Below are 21,272 nucleotides of genomic sequence, written 5' to 3' on the forward strand. Positions count from 1 at the left end.
AAAATGGACCAAAACAGTCCATCCCACAGTATGTGAACGGAGGGGTGGGTTCTGTTCGTTCAACGGGAAGGTCACTCATCCTTTGGCTTTCAACCGGCCTTCTCAGCTTTCGACATGTCACACAGTGACGGATGTAGGTTGCGACTGCTCTGCTCAGTCCACAGATACAATAGCCATTGGACCTAATTTCATTGATGGTTAAGCCTCTGCCCTGATGTTTCACTCTTTCATGATGGTGGGCGATGATCAGATTCGTCATGTGATGTCCCTGAGGAATGACTGTTGGGTGCTTGAATGTGTTAGGGAGAGATGAGCGGCAGAGCCTACCTCCCACTTTGAGCACACCCTCTGCATCCAGGAAAGCATCAAGGTGATACAACTTGTTGTGTCTGGGTAGCTGATGTCCTTTGCTGAGTAGCTTTATCTCTTCTCCATATGTTTGGCTTTGTATGTTCTTGATGATGAGTCGCTCTGCACTTTGTCTTTCACTAACTGTTGAGAGGTCATAGGATTTTACCTTTTTAGCACCCCGTAAGAGACGCGCCACTGCTTTAATGGCCCGAGACCAGCATGAAAACTGATTCAGTCTGTCCACAAGGTCAACTTGTTCTGAGGTCTTTATCTGAAATGTCTGGGCCTTCCTAACTTCTGGGTCACCGACAGGTAGCTCTGAAGGCACCTCTATTGGCATTTCTATCTCCCTTTTCCACAGAAAGCTAGGGCCAGTGAACCAATCAGAAGAAAGCAACTCATCTACTGTTTTCCCTCTTGAAGCATAGTCTGCTGGGTTTTCATCAGTTGGTACATAGAACCATTGCTTGGGGTCTGAGGCATGACGGATCTTCTGTACCCTATTTGCGACAAAGGTGTGAAAGCGGCGAGCGTCATTATTAATGTAGCCTAAGACAACCTTCGAATCTGTCCAAAAGAACTCTTCTGCATTACAGTTGCCAAATTCTTCTTTGAGCATATTGCTCACTGCGACTGAGACAACTGCTGCTGTAAGTTCTAACCTGGGTATAGTTGTGACCTTCAGCGGCGAGACGCGCGCCTTTCCCATGAGAAGAACACAGTGAATGTCTCCTCTTTCATTCTTCAGTCTCAGGTATGTGCATTGGCCATAGCCTGTGGTGCTGGCATCTGAGAAGTGATGTAATTCTGTTTTGGTCACCCTTCCAAAGCCAGTTGGCTGATAGCAGCGAGCTATGTGTATCCTTTCCATCTTAACAAGGTCCTCTTGCCATTTCTCCCACCGTGACTTCAGTCGCTCTGGAATTGGGTCATCCCATCCTGTTCCTTGATGGCACATGTCCTGGAGAATTTTCTTTCCGTTGAGGAGGTATGGAGCTACGAAGCCCAGCGGGTCGTTTATGGAGGCAACAGATGACAGGATGCCACGTCATGTTGCTGGCTGGTTATTTGGTGAGACTTTGAATGTAAAACAGTCACTCTCGATGTTCCAGTATATTCCCAATGCTCTTTCTAAGGCTGTGTCATTAAATCTGAGATCCTTTGCTTTGATGTCTTTGGCATGTTCTGTTGAAGGGATGCTCAGTTGTTCGACACAAATTTGTGAAGGCGTAAACTTCCCTTTGCGCACAGCTCACGTGCTTCCTTTGCTATTTGAATGGCCTTTTCAACAGACTCCACACTGATGATGCCATCGTCTACATAAAAGTCTCTGGCAATGAATTGTGAGCCTAATGGGTGTGTGTGACTGTGTTCTTTGGCAAGCTGCTTTAATCCATAATTTGCACACCCTGGTGAAGATACGGCTCCAAAGAGATGGACATTCATCCTGAACTCAAGGGGAGGTGTGCTTAGGTCGTCGTTCTTCCACCATAAGAAGCGTAGGTAGTCACGGTCATTCTCTGAGACATGGAACTGATGGAACATCTTTTCTATGTCACACATCAGAGCAGTGTGGTGCTGCCGGAAACGAATGAGTTCGTTGAGTCTACTTTCCTTGTACTTTGCCCGAGCAGTCAAAAACTACTCTCAGCTTTTTTGGGTGATAAACACCATGGTGAGGTATGTACCATTTTTCTCCAAAAGTACCCTCAGAAGACCGAATTAGAACGATTGCAGGCTGAAAGGGACTTAAAGGCTGCCCAAGCCAGACTTGAAGCATACAATAGAGAAGTTAAAGAGGAATCTGATGGTCAGTCTTTTAAGCCATGTCATGACTCTGTACCACTCAGCTCCATTCTCCCTGCCACAACGCACCCTCGCACAGCTGTCACTCCATCTCCTCCCATTGATGTATCCTGCCTCGCACAAGCTGTTCAGGACAGCATTGCTATTAACAGGCTTCCTATGCCACAGCCCTCAGTGTTTAATGGCAATCAAATTGACTTTGTTGAGTGGAAGGCTTCATTTATGTCACTTATAGATAGAAAGAACATTCCGACTACCGATAAGCTGCACTACCTCAAGAGATATGTAGGTGGCTCAGCTCACAAATGCCTAAAAGGGACATTCTATTGTAGTGACAGCGAAGCTTACAGTGATCCTTGGAACAAGCTCAATCGGAGGCCTGGCCAGCCGTTTATCATACAAAAGGCATTTAGAGAAAAGTTATCGAACTGGTCAAAAATACAGTCGAAAGATGCTGAAGGACTGAGAGATTTCTCAGATTTCTTAAATGCCTGTCTACAGGCCATGCCCCATGTAAAAGGCCTAAACATCCTAAATGACTGTGAGGAAAATCAGAAGTTGATGAGGAAACTGCCAGAGTGGATAGCCTCACGATGGAACCGGCAAGTCACATTGCGTCTCACGGAGGGAAAGGATTTCCCTAGCTTCAAGGACTTTGCCAAGTTCAGGTCCGTGGAGGCCGAAACCGCCTGCAATCCAGTCACTTCTTTCCTCGCTCTCCATTCAGCGGAATCCTGTCAGGACAAGTGGAGCACAAGGGTAAGCAAAACAAAAGCAAAGCCAGTGCCTTCCCTTACGAAAGGAAAATATATTGCAGTATATTGGAAAATATGATGTGATATATTAGGCAATATATGTCCATATATGGGATTTAATCATTATATTGTACGGAAATACATGGGATAATGTAATGATGATAAATATATTACTAATATATTATAAACTATAATATATATTCATGTAATATATTGCAATATATTGCAGAATACAGCAATGATTGCCGTTTTCCATATATTGCAACATATTCAACATGAATATATAATATATGTGTTTATATATCCCAAAATATATGCAATTTTATATCTATAAATACCACCATAATGTATTCCGATTTATATGGGAAAATGTATTTGTAATATATGTAAATATATAGTGTCACATGTATGTTTAATATATGGTAGAATATATTTGAATTATATGTAAAAAAATATAGGTGCAAGCAGCAATGGCAAATTCCTCCTTCAAAATGGCAAAATATTTTAAAATTGACATAATAGGTAGTTACACCGGGATTACCCAGAAAACTAGAAACTGTTTTGTAAAAAAAAAAAAAATGCCAAGGTCTGGAATTGAACCTGGAACCCTTCAATTAACAGCACAACCTCTCATCCAATTGAGCCATTCCAAGATCTAGACTCTGCAGTGTTCAGTTACTAAATAACAAAAGAAGACGTTTTGACGTATGGCAATCATAGTCACATTTGGTCCAAGCTCAAACAGCTCTAATTCAGGCATATATAAATAAATGTCAATCTTATGGTATTTACGTTTTTGGGGGCAAATTTTCACTTAGCAGGTGGTACTGTTTGACCCGGGATTCCGTTTGAAATACTGCCGTTGACAACCTTATTAAAATACCTTGTAGATGGCTGAGTGGTTAGGGAATCAGGCTATTAATCAGAAGTTTGCCGGTTCGATCCCCGGAAGCGCAAAAATGAAGCTGTGTCCTTGGGCAAGGCAATTCACCCTACTTGCCTTGGGGTATGTCCCTCTACTTACTGTAAGTCACTGGATAAGATCGTCTGCTAAATGACTAAATGTAAAAATCACCATATATGTCTGTACATTGTATGTGCATGTTCTCATATATGTACACATGCATTGTACAATATATCTTTCCATATAATTTTACATATATTTAAAATATATTCTACTATATATGAAGCATACATGTGACACTATATCTTTACAAAAATTACCCATACATTTTCCCATATAAAGCGGCATAGATTATGGTGGTTATTTATGAATACATAATTGCATATATTTTGGGATATATAACCACATATATTATATATTCATGTTCCATATATTGAAATATATGGAAAACGGCAATCATTGTTGTATTCTGCAATATATTGCAATATATTACATGAATATATATTATAGTTTATAATATATTAGTAATATATTTATAATCAATATATTGTCCCATGTATTTCCATATATAATATATTGGTCAATGTAGTGGAAAATAATATATTAACAATATATTAAAATGTATTTCAAATCATATATTGGTGAATATATTTTCTTTCCGTAAGGGTTTCTAACTCACACTTGTGTCCTTCTTCTTTCCACCTGTGTTCTTCCTGTAAAGCTCAGTCTCTTTTCCTCCGCTAACATCATATATTCAGCCTCCTTAGCAGCTAAATCTGCCGCTGCTTCTGCTCACTTGGCTGCAACACTTGAGTGCATGGAACAATGAGTGCCAGTCAGTACTAAAGCAGAGGAGTCATAAATTGACCGGGCATAGTCAGGCTCAAGTAGATCGCGCAAGCACCGTCCTTCATGTTCTGCATCGTATTCTCCATTTACGCCAGTCAGTGTCTTGTTCAGGATTTTGATAATGTCACTCGTTACTTCTGCACAAGCATCAACTTTACGCCTTAGCTCAGTATCTGGCGTGCCGTGGTCTCTCAATTCATCATGCATTTTCATTGTATCCATTTTCCTTATTTCTAAATTGTCTGCAAGGGATGTCAGTCGACTTTCTGCTAGCTCAGATTTTAGTTCTTGACGTGTTTGACGAGCATGGGCTTTCCACTGTTCATAAAGGCTAACAAGTCTCTTTACCCGTTTGCTCTGTTCTTCTTCACGGTATGCTAGCATCTGTTCAGTTGGAACTTGTGCCCTTTCAGGACGTCTAGCGTTAGCTAAATCTGTATCATTATCTTCATCGTTAACAGTTCAGCAAGAGTTTTCCGTTTGTTTTGTAAATACTATTTTAGTTCTTGTCTGACAGCACCTTGTTCTGTTTCTTTTTCTAGCATTTCTTTGTGTTCCTGAATTACCTTTCGACGGATTTTGATCTGCTGCTCTTTATCCTTCCTGCGCAAAGTAGCATCGATTTCCTCCATTTTTGTTAGCCTTTGTCCGTCTTCTTGCTATCTGTACCACCACGCCGTCTTCAATTCACCGCTGCTCTAATCCTTTTCGTCCGTAAGGGTGTTCCTTGCCTTCTGTAGAGGTTGTCCTTTTCGTCCGTTGTAATCTTCGATGCAGCAGGTTAGCTGGAGGTGTAGCTCTTACTGTAACGGATCCCCGTATGTATCGTGGCATTAAACTTACTGCTGGTTGAATTTACTCCTTTATTTTCTTCTGTTACAGACCTTGTCTAGGGGGGGGGGAAAGGCTGTAACACTACCCAATGAGCCTACACACACACACACACAAGGGCCGAGGACACACTGGGATGCAAGCAAGCAAGGGTTTATTCGTAACCAACAAAAGAAGTAACAAAAAGGGAAAACACAGCCGACAGGGTACAGTGGAACTACGAGCGGTGCCAAAGAAAAGCAATCATCAAAAAGGCCCTACTCTACCTAACCAAAAACCTCCTTATGCTAACAAAACCGACATGGGTGGCACCCGCTCCTTACCTAGGGTGTTTAACAGGGATTAGCTACGTGATGGGGTGTATGCCCATGGGCAGCTTACCTGTTCCAAAGCCCCTGTACGACTGAAATAATAATGAAATAACGAAAAGCACAATACCGAGTACCGGCGATAATCGACAAACAAACAGGCAGTAAAACAACGGGCAACACTAAACACGAGCAGATCGCAACAACACACACAAACGCCGACAAGGAAAACACATAGGGCTAGAGGCTACTGAACAGTACACAGGACCGGGTTTAAATGTGGACGGACAGACAGGTGATTGGTGGAGTATAGTGCGTTGGCGATGGGGGTATGGTGACGGCAGCCAATCCTGGACAAGGATGGATGGGCGGAGGTGCACTGGTGACGGGGAGATGGAGGTGGCAGCCAATCACCGACGGGCAACCAAAACGAGGGGAAACTGAAGGGAAAACAAGCACACAACAATACAGACACACATACAAGCAGGGCGAGGGACGTAACATTTGCATAGAAAAACATTCTGTAAACTGGTAAACCATCACCACCGTAAGAGCTGTACATACGGGTCCATTAAACCATAAAACTTGAAAATGTATGCATGTTCGTTCGTAAAACACCCCACTTTGCATGCACTGCCCCTAGTGGTCTAGAGAGCGATTTGGTGTGAACTTGAAATGCAGCGTTTCTGCAAATGTCGTTGTGTTTTGTGCTAATGCTGCGGTGTTCTCGGCTAATGCTGCGGTGTTCTCGGCTAATGCTGCGGTGTTCTCAGCCAATGCTGCGGTGTTCTCGGCTGATGTTGGTGGTGTGAACCAATACCGTTGTGTTGTAAGTAGTAGATTGTTTTTGAAATGTAGTGTTTTTATAAATGTTTTGTTTTTGTTAATGTCGTTGTGTTGTGTGTTAATGTTGTTGTGTTTTCAACTTTTGTTTGCTTTGCTAATGTTGCTGTGGTGTGCACCCGTGGGCCACCGTAGTATCGGCTCTCAAGTGCAGCACCACAAAAACTTATATTTTGATGAAACATGAATTAAATATCCTATTTAATTTCATTTAAAATAAATATCCCATTTCATTTTGTCTTCTTTATTGCCTACAAATAGAAATGCAACAATTAATATTTATATATTGTTCTGACAATTAACACTCACTCACCTGTGACCATGCACCCACCTGCAGCTGGTGTTCTAGCAATTCAATTTCTAGATCCGTCTTCTTTATCTTCCGCCCCAAATACAGCATCTCTTGGTCAGTTTTCTGTTGGTCTGGTCTTTTTGTAGTTTGAGTTTGTACAAATCCTTAACTGGTAACTGGGAATACATTAGGATGACATTAAATCCCAGTTCTAAACAGATAATTCACCTGCCATTTACTGAACATCTCACTGTCTGTAGCTGTGCTTTGGAGGTTGATGGACCCCTCTCCTGGCAAGGCTCATCCATGCTCTGTTCAACAGGATCAGACTGTGCATTTAGTTTTTACATTCATTACTCTCATCACTTCAGTGTACATTTTAAACTGACAATTACACCCAAGACTGTAAATAAAGTACATGGAGAGAGAACTATCCTATATGTAGCACCATATATGTAGGCCTCTCTGCAACCCCGTCTGTGGCAGCAGTAATTGTGTCCTCATCATCATCATCCTGTGATGAAAGGTGTTGTTTCAGGATAGTCACCACAACTATGCATAATGGAGTATTGAGTGGCCTACTTACAAGTGGTACCGTTGTGCAAAGGCTTGCACGAGGCTCAACCACTCAATGTAACCACATTACACCATCAGTGACTAGAAGTGGACCAGAGTGGAAAATGAAAACACATTCACACACATACTCGCACATACTTACATCTTATGTAGGCACTTGTGTCCTGTGGGGTGACTGATGAGCTTCCTCCAGGGATGCCGTCAGCCACTGGACGGCCAATGTTGTGGCTCAGAGCCAGCTCCTCTGCAGAGGTCAGAGGTGCTGGTGGTGGCCCTCCACCCGTTTTGCGTGCCTCTGCCTTCTTTATATTTGCTGAATTGAACTCAGTGTTAATTTAAGCAAGATATCAGGCGACAGGACATTGTGCGTTTCCGCCACTACAGGATAAAATAGGCAATGAGGATATTCACTTTGTATGTCAAATATGATACCAAAGTGATGGAAGGTACAATCATAAACCTGTAGGCCAAAATATGCCTTACCTGTTTGTATTACGTTTTTATATTTCATTTTCAATTATTGCCAAGTGCGCTTCACGCCTGTTGGATTGCACCTATATGAACATTGTATTTGATTAAATTACAATTCCAACACTTTTTCACCTGTAATATTAACGGACATTGAATGTTCGATTTATGGACTAGATTCAAACTTACGCATGGACTTGATCAGCAATTCTTTCCAATGCCAATTGTCTGTCCTTCGCAGCTACAGCCGTATTACTTTTTTTTACGAAATATGTGCTCGGACTCGCCATACGCACGGATTAAAATTTCAAATTCCATTGTGGTGAAATAGGAAGCCCTTTTTTTGTCGCCTTTTTCCATGGTGAATCCTGTTATCGGAGCTCCATAGATGTTGGCTTTTAGTAGAACTCGTGCACGCGCTAAACTCAGAGTTGACGTACTCCGAGTCAAATTAACTAATGCATATCAGGTGTTCTGGAACCGAATGTTCGGAGTTTCCCATGTTAAACTAACTCAACTCTGAGTTCAGGGTTAATATCAGAGTTTGTTGAACCCGCCACCTGGAATACCCCCTAGGAGTGGGGACAGGGACAGTTTCAAGGAGTTGAAGAACAGGTTTAGCAAGGCGGTGAGAGAGGCTAAATGACTGTACTCAGAGAGGCTGAAGCGCCAGTTCTCTGCTAACAACTCTGCTTCTGTCTGGAGAGGCCTCAGGCAGATCACTAACTTCAAGCCCAGAGCCCCCCACTCCACTAACGACTCTCGTCTGGCCAACAACCTGAACGAGTTCTACTGTCATTTTGAAAGACAATTGGACAGTCCTGAAAAACCCCTTTCCACCCGTGAGGCCTCCCCCCTCCCCCCTCTACAGTGACGACCCTCTCCACTCAGGAGAGAGAAGTGAACAAACTGTTCAACAGACAGAACCCCCGCAAAGCAGCTGGGCCGGACTCTGTCTCTCCAGCCACCCTCAAGAACTGCGCTGACCAGCTGTCTCCGGTGTTTACCTACATCTTCAATACCTCCCTGGAGACATGCCATGTGCCAGCCTGTCTCAAGTCCTCCACCATCATCCCTCTGCCCAAAAAGCCCAGGCCAACTGGACATAATGACTACAGACCCGTCGCCCTGACCTCTGTGGTAATGAAGTATTTTGAGTGTCTGGTGCTGGCACACCTTAAATCCATCACAGACCCTCTACTGGACCCCCTGCAGTTTGCCTACAGAGCCAACAGGTCTGTGGACGATGCAGTTAATATGGCCCTCCACTTCACCCTACAGCACCTGGAATCCCCAGCATCCTACGCCAGGATCCTGTTTGTGGACTTCAGCTCTGCCTTTGATACCATCATCCCTGCTCTGCTTCAGGACAAGCTCTCCCAGCTGAACGTGCCCGATTCCACCTGCAGGTGGATCACAGACTTCCTGTCTGACAGGAAGCAGCGCGTTCAGCTGGGAACACAAGTCTCTGATTCCCAGTCCATCAGCACTGGATCTCCCCAGGGCTGCGTCCTTTCTCCTCTACTCTTCTCCCTGTACATCAACAGCTGCACCTCCAGTCATCCGTCAGTGAAACTCCTGAAGTTTGCGGACGACACCACCCTCATTGGGCTCATCTCTGGTGGAGACGAGTCCGATTATAGGCGGGAAGCAGACAACCTGGTGACCTGGTGCAGCCAGAAAAACCTAGAGCTCAATGCTCTAAAGACAGTGGAGATGGTTGTGGACTTCAGGAAGAACACAGCCCCACTCACCCCCATCACCCTGTGTGACTCCCCAGTCAACACTGTGGAGTCCTTCCGCTTCCTGGGCACTATCCTCTTGATGAAACAAAAGTTCTGTACGTCTTCAGTCAATTCTCAAGATGTAAAAACAGCACTGGAACTCAGCAGGGTTGATGCAAAGTGTTTTATTGGTTCTCAGGTAACAAAGATTGCCAATAGAACGTGAGCGTGATCCCGGGATCAGACTGAAGTTTTCTCTGGACAATTTAACTTATATACTCTTCTCCCCATTATGTATGTTAATATGGTACGATATTTTGTTGGTTTCGTAGACATTAGGTAATCTTACAAAGTGGATCCCTTGTCTCAGGGGATTCAAAACAGGTACTTCCCAACATAGACACTTCTTCCAATTAGGCTCTTTCTGACCTTGAACAGCCAGCTGTGTCAGGCTTCTGGGCGTAAGGCCACAAATATGTCTCATAAGTTACAGCTATGCATCCTGGTCCTTTATGAAAGCATACACATGCTCCTCTCCCCCACTCATCCTTTAATTATTTAAACCTTATATTTTGGGCTCCATGTCTCCTACCATTGTTTAGGGATAACAATAATCAGTCAACAGCTTTGCATCTGGTTTCCAATAATATAGCATGTACTACAAAGGTGATCACAAGTTTCATTGAATCCTTAATCATTAACCATCTTCATAATTACAACAGTATGGTGTTTTTTCCACAACACTCTCCAGGACCTCAAGTGGGAACTGAACATCAGCTCCCTCACCAAGAAAACATAACAGAGGATGTACTTCCTGCGGCAGCTGAAGAAATTCAACCTGCCAAAGACAATGATGGTGCACTTCTACACAGCCATCATTGAGTCCATCCTCACCTCCTCCATCAACACCTGGTACACTGCTGCCGCTGCCAAGGACAAGAGCAGGCTGCAGCGTATCATCCACACTGCAGTGAAGGTGATTGGCTGCAATCTGCCTTCCTTCGAGGACCTGCACACCTCGAGGACCCTGAGACGAGCGAAGAAGATTGTGGCTGACTCCTCCCACCCTGGACATTCCCTGTTTCAGTCACTCCCCTCCGGCAGAAGGATGCGGTCCATCCGGACCAAAACCTCACGCCACACAAACAGTTTTTTCCCTTCCGCTGTTGGCCTCCTCAACAAGGCCAAGACCTCACACTGGCTGAATGTCTTAAAAATTATTTACATTTTGCACTACATTCAATTCCTGTAATATTTGTATTTTATATTGTATTTTATATTGTAAATTGGCAACTTATATTTTACTTATTGTATATTTTATTTTAATTGTATTCCACTTAGTATTGCTAATTTATGTATCCTTAGTATAGTTACATAGATTCCTATATGTTTACTGTATACACCTTCCTGCCAAAGCAAATTCCTTGTCTGTGCAAACCAAGCCCCCACCCCTTGCCTCTCGGCCTGAGGCAACAGCCCCGGTGGATGTAGATGGTATTGCATTTTCGATTTTCTACCCGACTCATATCTCCCCCAATAATTTTTGTTCGATTTTCGAACCTGGCTCATACTACTAGCTTTTTCATAGAATAATTTTTCCAGATTTTTGCTAAGTTTGAAACCAATCCGAAATGGGTAAACGAGCAGCCCATTTATTTGCTTACGTCAAGAAAATTGCCTGGAAAACGTGTTCGCGGATACGAACAGGGGACGAGGACAAAAGGGAACATCAGCAAATCGCTGATTTCCTGAGCTGAATGAGAACAAGGAGAAAGGGCTTGATAATCTACAGTTGCCTGCCTTTATTGTAGCACGTTTTACAAATGGTTGCACACATACACGACGGTTGTTTGTAGAGTTTATGTCCGTTATTTTAAAGCAGATTTAACCATTTCGTAATGAACGCTATTATGTTCACGGCATGACAAACGTAATAATATAATTAGTTGTAATATCGTGGCATGTTACGGTGTCATTATTGATTGTTGACATGTTATTCTGGAGCAAAGACGAAAATGAATAAATCATGTCTGATAGCCACAATATGGTCGTTATATTGTTATAACTTTATGTCAACACTAACGATGGCATTAACAATAAGCTAGTAATAGCAAACAACACTCATCATCATTATAATAGTAACACAGGTAGGCTAATAATAGGCTTAATTAGCTTTGCTTTGCAAAGCTAGAACAACGACGGAGCCAGATATATAAGTTTACCGTAATACAGTTTATTTATCCGAAACAATACAGCAGTCAAACTATAAACACGAAGCAAAAAGAACAACGTATAGGCCCTGCACGTATAATACTACAGTACTAATAGTATTGATCTTCGTAACAAGCTTGTGACTGGTTGTCGCAAAGTATGACGTATACAGCTTGCACGAGTTTCGGAGCTACAGGCTTCTGCGCAAGACCGGACAAGTCGGTCTGGAAAGATGGCGCGGTCCATTTAGCGCTCTCGCTTGCCTCACTGCGCCACTGAGCACTTTTCATAGAAATGAATGGGGACGCCATCTTGGAAGACAAAAGTAGCACTCTAGTTATATTAACTCTATGACTAAATCCCATTCTGATTCTGATTATTTTGGTGAGAACCCAACTAATTCCACTTTGCACTGCCCCTAGTGGTCTGGAGAACGATTGGGTGTGAACTTGAAACGCAGCGTTTCTGCAAATGTTGTTGTGTTTTGTGCTAATGCTGTGGTGTTCTCGGCTAATGCTGCGGTGTTCTCGGCTGATGTTGGTGGTGTGAACCGATGCTGTTGTGTTGAAAGTAGTAGATTGTTTTTGAAATTTAGCGTTTTTATAAATGTTTCGTTTTTGTTAATGTCGTTGTGTTGTGTGTTAATGTTGTTGTGTTTTCAACATTTGTTTGCTTCGCTAATGTTGGTGACGAAGACGCGTTGCATCCTTTAAATTTCGCGGGTAGTTTGCATCATCAACATGCATTATCGCAATAGTACAATATAATTAAAATCTCTATAATAGGCCAATTTTGTATTGTTTATATCGCATATCGTTTATATCGCCCATTCCTAATTCACCAGTAATGAATCAATAGGCAATCAATTGTGCGTGTATGTTGCCTTGTTGGAATTTGTTCATTAGCTCGTGTGTGCCATTTTTGAAATCGGTTTGCGTCGATATGTTCACTGTAGTGCTGTCTTCTGTGTGGTCTTCAGCAGCTAATTTGCATGTTAACTAGACATCTTCTAAAGCTAATTTGCATACTAGATATCTTCTAAAGCTAATTTGCATGTTAACTAGATATCTTGTTGGCAATAGTTACTAGTAGGCCTACTTATTGGTTTCGGGATATCTAGTCGGAATAATTAGCTACTAGTAACTAAAGAATAGGTACTATCTAATGAAAAGTTACTAGTAAAACGGGAATAGATGCTAGTAGGCTAACTATTGGATTAGTTACTGAAAAGTTAACTAGCATGCATGTTAACTAGATATCTTCAAAAGCTAATTTGCTATATCTACAGAAGCTCATGCATGTTAACTAGATATCTTCTAAAGCTAATTTCCATGTTAACTAGATATCTTGTTGGCAATAGTTACTATACTAACTACTTAGTGCTAGGCCTACTAACCGAGAGTGAGGTCATGCCGGGAAATATCAAACCTCGGCTTTGCCGTATCAACCTCGCTATCGCTCGGTCGATACGTTCCAGCCTCAGTTTGATATTTCCCGGCATGACCGAACGGTCGAGGTTAGTAAGTAGTTTATTATATGGCATTTTTAGCTTCTTTTCATTTTGTAAACGAAAATAAATGGTACCTCAAGGCTAATTATAGCTAGCTCTCAAGTCTTCTCACTCTGTGGTTCATGTGTTGCCTAGCAACTCATTACTTTTGATAGAAAGCGGACAACATTGTTCTGCTAAAATGGCTTTAATTTCAACACAAAAAACGACAATTGTTTAAAAGAGTCTTTTCAGCATCATCTGGATAGTAAAACTCAGTAGCTGACTCGTCGCTCATTTTGAAGATGACGTCAGAGGGCAATACGGAGCCGTATTGACCGCTGAGAAGGGCAATACGCGTCTGGCATGACTCCCCATTAGCCAATCAGAAAGCTCGTACCGTCGTTGCCATATAATAATAGTAGGCTACTTATTGGTTTCGGGATATGTCGGAATAGTTACTAGTAACTCAAAAATAGGTACTATCTAATGTATACTTACTAGTAAAACGGGAATAGATACTAGTAACTATTGGATTAGTTAGCCTACCAGTAACTAAAGAATAGTTAGTATCTATTGAAAGTTACTAGTAAAACGGGAATAGATACTAGTAAGTATTGGATTAGTTACTTACTAAAGAATAAATAGGCTACTAGTGACTTTAAAATAGTGACTAGTACGTTTATAGAAATAAATGTTAAAACGGCCTGCCATAGGCTGGCAGCCAGGCTATATGTTGACTGGAACAACCGGTCAAGTCGGGTAGCAAATCGGAAATGCAATATCACCTACATCCACCGGGGCCGTTGCCTCAAGCCGAGGGGTGGGGGTCTGGGTATGAGACGTGGAAACATACGTGTCTGTGAGAATCAAATGAGCAAAGCTCACAGAATCCAACGAGTTCTTCACAGAATGTAAAAAGGGAAGGAGACAAATGCATTGGAAAAAACATGTTACTGGGCTAACATTTTGCTTTTTTTTCGTGCCGTCGTATTTTACAAATAAGGTTAGTAGGCAAGGTCTGATGCAGTAAGTTGTCAGCCTCTCGTCCATTAACATTGAAATGTAACTATTTTAAAGTAGGTCTAAACATTATAGCAGACAATGCAGGCTGATAAGCTTGAGTGGTATGTAATCTCATGATTCTTCCGAGTAACTACAGTTTTAGAGTTTGAGTTACTTATTTCCTGGAATTCTTAGCTGACCAATGCGGGTCATGAAGCGTTTCAGTTGCTAACTTTCTACTTCGCTATCCGGTCATGTTTCCATGCCGCTTTAAATTCTACATTCAAGTCGGCCTAGCTGGCTCTCAAGTTCAAAAAGCACATGAAGTTTTACAAGTTTCCGATGATGAGCGCTTGAAAGCAACGATAGACGAGCTTTCTTGATGACGTACTATGTTGTTTATTTTGCAGTATGTCCTGTCTGTTTTGAAATTCACTTATCCAACCCTGTTTCAGGGGTAAGTAAGACCGTCTTGTTATAAACAATTTGGCACCTGAAATGTTACCTGTAAATAATGTAGCCTATTGTGTTACTGAGAAAGTAATGTACAACAAGTTATAACACTACATTCATCAAGTAGCTTATGTGTAGGCTACATGTTAACGCCATGTAATGGAAAATTGCTTCTTGGATGTAGGTTCACATGATACGTAAATCTCTTGTTTTCCAATTATGAATACATTGACAAAAAGCAAGTTATGTACAATTATCCATGAACATTACATCAATATTCTCAAGTTTGTAAAGTCTGCAACCTATGAGCTGAGCTTTCCTTTCAGGAGGCTATTTTCTGTCAAGTTTCTGAAATCCATCAATCATGCATGTTGGCATAATATTGTGTATTGTCCTTGTTTTTATGACAGTGTGTTTAGGATTGTCCTTACTGCATGAAGTGTTCTCACTTTAGAAAACCAAAGAATTTTGTTGTATTTTCAGCATATATTATGTTCCTGAGCCAGGGTCGCCGCCAGGAATTTTGGGCCCCATGAAAAAAGAAAAAAACAGTTAATCAATTCAATTAGTTTTCCCCTGTCAGTCAGATGTCTTAACTTTTCCCCCCTATTTGGCGCCCCTGTCCTGAGCACTTCAGAATTGACATTGATGTTGCCCATCACCTGTTATATCATAAATGTGACCACATTTTGTAATTTTTCTTAATCAACTACCAAGTAACCAAAAGCATACTTGAAATGCTGTGATTTATAACAGTTGAAGAGATAGGTTAGAAATACTTTAAACTAAAGCCTTAAATCAATTCCTTAGTTCTGTCTTTTTCAGATGGCAGACATTAATTGGCGTGCTTCTGCTGCTTCTATCAGGAAAGCTTGGATGGGTGGAGATGAGCAGTTTTTCAAGGTATCCTTTTATTATCCTCCCTTTATACATCATCTAAGTCTCTTATCCGGCTGCCTTTCAAGTCTGTCCAGACACTGCTTCATAAAGCTGACAACGATGTAGATCAAGTGCTTAATCAAAGAGCTGGCTTACTGGTTTCTCATGGAAATGTCCATTCTGATCTATGTTGTGATGACATTAGTCTTAGTCAGAAGACGTAGATGCGCCTTCTCCCACATTTGACACTGCTCTTAATATTAACTAATGATGTACACTCTGCGCACGCAGTATGAAGCGTCCATGTATGAAGCACCCTTCCTTCTGGTTGTATTATTTACCATGTGTGGTATGGCTGAGAGAGAGTAGTTGTGTTATTTACCTACAGTATGGTATGGCTGAGAGAGTAGTTGTGTTACCTGCAGTATGGTATGGCTGAGAGAGAGTAGTTGTATTATGTACTACAGTATGGTATGGCTGAGAATGAGTAGTTGGTTTATTTACCTACAGTATGGTATGGTTGAGAGAGAGAGAGTAGTTGTGATATTAAGGGGGTGCTCCCATCTTCCTTTTTAACAGCTTGATATTAGAGACAACATTTTAAAGTGATCATTATTTTTACAATCATCTTATAAACTCTTAATAATCGCCCTGAAATAAGAGTTCTGCTATGGTGAGCAGGTGATGCAGCTGAGGTAGAGACCAGTAGTTGTGTGGACAAATTGGATAGCGTTTTTTAAGCTGTATTTGCGGCATTTCCAAAATTGCTAAAAATATATATTTTTGGATACCAAAGCAGATGACTCAATATGGAGGTCAAAGAAAAGCTCCTGATCTGTACAATATGACAGAGTTCTGTCAACTCTACTCTGATATTGTCAATTGCAGGTCTGCAGCTCTCTCCTGGCTTCCGGGCTCACTTCTGTTTGTAGGAAACATATATGCTGGGTCCAGAGCCTTAGCATGCCTTGTAAGTCATTAACATTCTCATTTTAAATATTACATTTGATTGGTATGAAAGCAACCAAGTTGACTATGCCAGATAACTTGCCTGACTTAAACACATTTTTTAATATATATATATATATATATTCATATTCATATTTGGCTTAAGTAAATAGAATGGAATAAACAAATAATCTCAGCATGTTCCATAGTCGGGAATGGAAGGGATATTTGATATATTGTCAAGATAATTATTGCTTATAGGTTTAGCGCTGTTTTCGTTTATAATTTATTTTCACAATGGCTCTGGATCTAAATTTCTCTTTTATCTATTCCAGCCCATTGCTTTCTTCTTCACTCTTCATAATGCTTCTGAGGTGGTATACGTCTTTATGCTGAGATTGATTAAAAGAGATGTGAGTGCAACATTTTTGTCAAACTTCATGTTTACAAGTAGCCTAACTCGTGAAATTGTACACTTTCTACACATGTAATTAATTTATTTTAATTAACATACAGGGATTTACAGAGATTTCACGGATGAAGGTTATAAGGTTTGTGCTTTTGTCCTGAATCAAAAATGAATCAAAACAGGGCTATGGGTAACTCAATAACATAAACATGAGCTAACTGCATGAAGTAAGTAAGACTTTATTTATATAGCACATTTCATATAAGAATTTTAGCTCAAAGTGCTTTACATAAAATCAAGGTTGTTATGTCATGGTGTACTTATCATTGGCAAACACGTGTACAATGATGCAGTGCTAGCATCGTTCATTGAATGCTTTGTATTTGACTTGGTGTCTAGTGTGAGTGTGGTGCTGCTCTCTGCTGTCAGCCTGCCCCTTCATGACCCCCAGGTTTGTGCATTACTCCACATGTTGTTGATGTTTCACTAATTTCCCTAAATAGTAAAGATGTGTAAATATAGTACTATGAAATCTTAAAAAGAAAATCTTCCTATTTCGGCCTTTTGCCGATTTCTAGGTTTAACCTTTTGGAGATTTATTTGTATTTTTATACTATATACTATGAAATATGTAGTAATTTTAATTTATTTAATTGCTTCATGTGGTGCTCAAGAATTAATCCAAATACGGGAGGGATTCCAACATTGCGAAACACAAAACAACAAAATATTATTCAATATATATATAAATATAAATTAAATCCCCCCATGTTTGTTACATTTCTGTCAAAAATTGTGGATTCAACATGTTTCCTCAGTCATTGGGCCCTTAATAGTATATATGTATAGAACATTTTGGTCAGTAACACTTTCAACATAAAAAAGTGTAAGTGAACTTTAAAAGTATAAATTAATTACAGTGTATGTATGGCATGGTCTTCATGATCTCATCCTTATATGATGACTTAAATTATAATTGAGAGTTTTTGTGCATTTTCGTAAAATGGACACATTCAGCAACGCAGGCAGAGTTTTTGCATACATGCTGATGCTCTGTATTTTCTCCAAACATGTTGATGACATGTGGTGTTTAAAGAAAGGTTAACAGTCAAATCTAACACTGCGGGGGCCAACAAAGCCATGGAGGCTTGTGGTAGCGCCTTGACTACAGACGCTACATTTGTGAGAACAGTGTCGTATTACGTCTTCCATATTCTTTTATGGGTATTTCACTTTACAAAGTGACAGTGATAACTTTTGGGACAAGAAAAATGGGACCAATTTGTTTGTTGACAAAGAGGACCACCTACTGGTCAGAAAATGTCCTTTGAGACTGGAGAGAACATTCAACATGGCCAACGCCAATCTCTGATGACACTGTCTGTGGGTCTTAAGCAACACACATGGCAACTTCATTTCAACTTGATACGATGCCCTGTTGTCAAGATAATCGCAGCGGCCCGCCTGGTCTACAATCTACCCAGACGCTCCCACGTTACCCCGCTCCTCATCTCCCTCCAATGGCTACCTATCACGGCCCACATCAGATTCAAGACCCTGGTACTGACCTTCCGAGCAGTGAACGGGACTGCACCCGACTACATCAAGTCTCTCCTGCAGCCTTACACCCCCACCCGCCACTTTCAGACAACCGCCTGGTGGTCCCACCGCTCAAGACTGCCCGGTCCCAACACAAGCTCTTCTCCTGCCTGGCCCCCCAGTGGTGGAATCAACTCCCCACCTCCATCAGAGACACACTGTCTCTTCACCTTCAAGAGAAGGCTCAAGACGCACTTGTTCCAGGAGTACAATGGTACTTAGGAATGGTTTGCTGAACCCAATACTACTTTCCTCAAGGATCACAATGACTCTTGCTTAGAGACTTGTTGTTCTTGTTGGTTAGTGGTAACTGATTTAAACTGTTGTATTTTGCTGCAAAATATTATATATTCTATTTTAGTTAATCTTATTTTTATTTTACTGCTGCTTGCTTTTCTACAGGTACACTTGCACTTAGAGATTCATGTTGTTTAATTGTAACTTGCTTAACTACACGCTCTTATGGTTCTTTCCTTTGGCACTTATTTTTGGGTTGTTCACAATGTGTGCTTCTTGTTTTGGCTACCCGTAATGCTTTGGGGCTATCTTGTTGTTATTATCAGTGACCTATGCACTTTGTAAAGCTCTCTCTTGGAAGTCGCTTTGGATAAAAGCGTCTGCTAAATGAATACATGTAAATGTAAATAATCATGTCCAGATAGACACTCACAAGTATTCATTTAGCAGACGCTTTTCTCCAAAGCGACTTCCAAGAGAGAGCTTTACAAAGTGCATAGGTATTATGCACTTTACAAAGTGCATAATAACAACAAGATAGACCCAAATACATTGCGCATAGCCAAAACATGAAGCACATATCGTGAACAACCAAAATAAGTGCCAAAGGGAATAACCATAAGAGCATGCAGTTAAACAAGTTACAATTAAACAACATGAATGGCAATAAGTGCAAGTGTACCTGTAGAAAAGCAAGCAACAGTAAAACATATTTCACAGCGAGTACAACAATTTAAATCAGTTACCACTAACCAACAAGAGCAACAAGTCTCTAAGCAAGAGGAGTTGCGATCCTTGAGGAAACTCATGGGCCTCATTCACCAATATCTTCCTAAGTTATTTCTTAAATGTGTTTTTAAGAAAGTTCCTAAGAAAAATCCACGTGTGATTCATTAAGTGTTCTTAAACAGCAGAATTGTTCGCTGGTGTGTTCTTAGAATGATGAATCCCAATATTTCGTAAGTTGAAAGCTTGTGCCCTGTTGCTCCTATTTAGCATAGGTAAACGCCCCGTTAATTCCCATAAATGGCACATTCAGAAAAATGTCAAAACGACGTGGTAAAGACGGTGAAGGCCTCGACAAAAGACAGAAAAACGTAATAATTCTGAAGTGGAGGTACAGCTGCAAGAAGTTAGCGACAAACAACACATCATATTTAATAGCGTCAGCTGTGGATACAAAGCAGGAAATAAAACCGATGCATGGAATGCAATTACTCATGCAGCGAACGCTGTATTTGGAGAAGTGCGCAGAACTGATGAAGTGAAAAAAATGAATGGTTTAACGTTGATCTGGATTCTTAAGCAAAAAAACATAGCCTAGAAATCAGTTGACTGTTACAAATATCCATAAGGACTGCTCTTGGTAGCCTAAAGCGTTCCAACAGGTAGCCTACTGGTCACTCTGCAAATAAAGCGGTATGGTCAAGGAAGATGTGTTCCCTCGTCAGGGAACAATCTGCAACATTTTGCAGCATCAATAAATACGCCATTGTGTGACGTAGGCCTAGTGTGCGGAATAAGCCTACTTTCGGCCTATGAATACAGTGATAAGTCAGTTATTATTTGATGACAAAGTTCCCTGTTAACATAATTGATTTGAATTGAAGGCAAATCGAAGCTAGTTTACCATTTTTTACAATCACTATGGCAATCTTTTCAATACATCTAACAAGTTTCCTTGTTACACTTACTCTTAATGCACCAACACACCTACCACAAACAAATTGGCAAAACTGTTAATTTCATGCTCAAAATCACACATTGTAAACTAAACTCAAACACTCATTTTCATAACACAAAAATATACATAATTGCTGCAGTAAAGGCTTCAGTTGCAACAGGACAAGAAATATGCAATATAGCTGCCATTTACCATATTTCATCAGTTACGCTATCCCTGGCCCTTCTCTGAGCACCACCACACATTCTAACTCCTCTCCCTCTCCCTTGTCCTGGTACTTGTCTCCCTTGCCCTTGTCTCACTCCTCTCCTTTGTCCTGGTACTTGTCTTCCTCTCCCTCGTGCATGCATTACATTTTTTTTCTTTCTTTGTGTTTCTCTGTATTATTCTTTTTCCACATAAGATTAGCCCAAAGAGGTCCTCTTACTATATACACCTTATGGTCATGCGATTGAAAGAACCTCAACACCTGAGTGTTTCCTAGTTGGGAATCAGCTGTGATTTACAGTATCAGCATAACTTCAACCAGCTGTTTCTCAGTAGCAATGGAATAAAATACAGGGGATATGTTTGTGTTTCAATTTACAATATGAACAGCTGTTCACTTTGGCTTTAGCCAATAAGTTAGGTTTTGAACATGATGTTATCTGT

The 21,272-nt window shown here is 41.0% G+C and overlaps 1 protein-coding gene across 8 annotated transcripts in view; it reads left to right on the plus strand.

Moving 5' to 3' along the window:
• The window catches only part of slc35d4 (solute carrier family 35 member D4), a 68,880-nt gene that overhangs the window by 8,769 nt on the left and 38,839 nt on the right, over positions 1-21,272 (plus strand). The window contains exons 1-8 of one of the 8 annotated variants that reach the window (XM_084703865.1): positions 14,359-14,413; positions 14,823-14,869; positions 15,349-15,416; positions 15,691-15,768; positions 16,633-16,714; positions 17,028-17,105; positions 17,209-17,243; positions 17,501-17,552. In XM_084703865.1, the coding sequence (XP_084559991.1) occupies positions 15,752-15,768; positions 16,633-16,714; positions 17,028-17,105; positions 17,209-17,243; positions 17,501-17,552 (264 nt within the window). In that variant the 5' untranslated portion in view covers positions 14,359-14,413; positions 14,823-14,869; positions 15,349-15,416; positions 15,691-15,751. Of the gene's footprint in view, positions 1-10,025; positions 12,303-12,333; positions 14,414-14,822; positions 14,870-15,348; positions 15,417-15,690; positions 15,769-16,632; positions 16,715-17,027; positions 17,106-17,208; positions 17,244-17,500; positions 17,553-21,272 lie in introns of those variants that run through there. The other 7 variants (XM_084703864.1, XM_084703861.1, XM_084703862.1 and 4 more) reach the window with 7 other exon arrangements.

Source organism: Hypomesus nipponensis, chromosome 8, assembly GCF_054491055.1.
Source record: "Hypomesus nipponensis isolate SF chromosome 8, ASM5449105v1, whole genome shotgun sequence".
Classification (NCBI taxonomy): Eukaryota; Metazoa; Chordata; class Actinopteri; order Osmeriformes; family Osmeridae; genus Hypomesus; species Hypomesus nipponensis.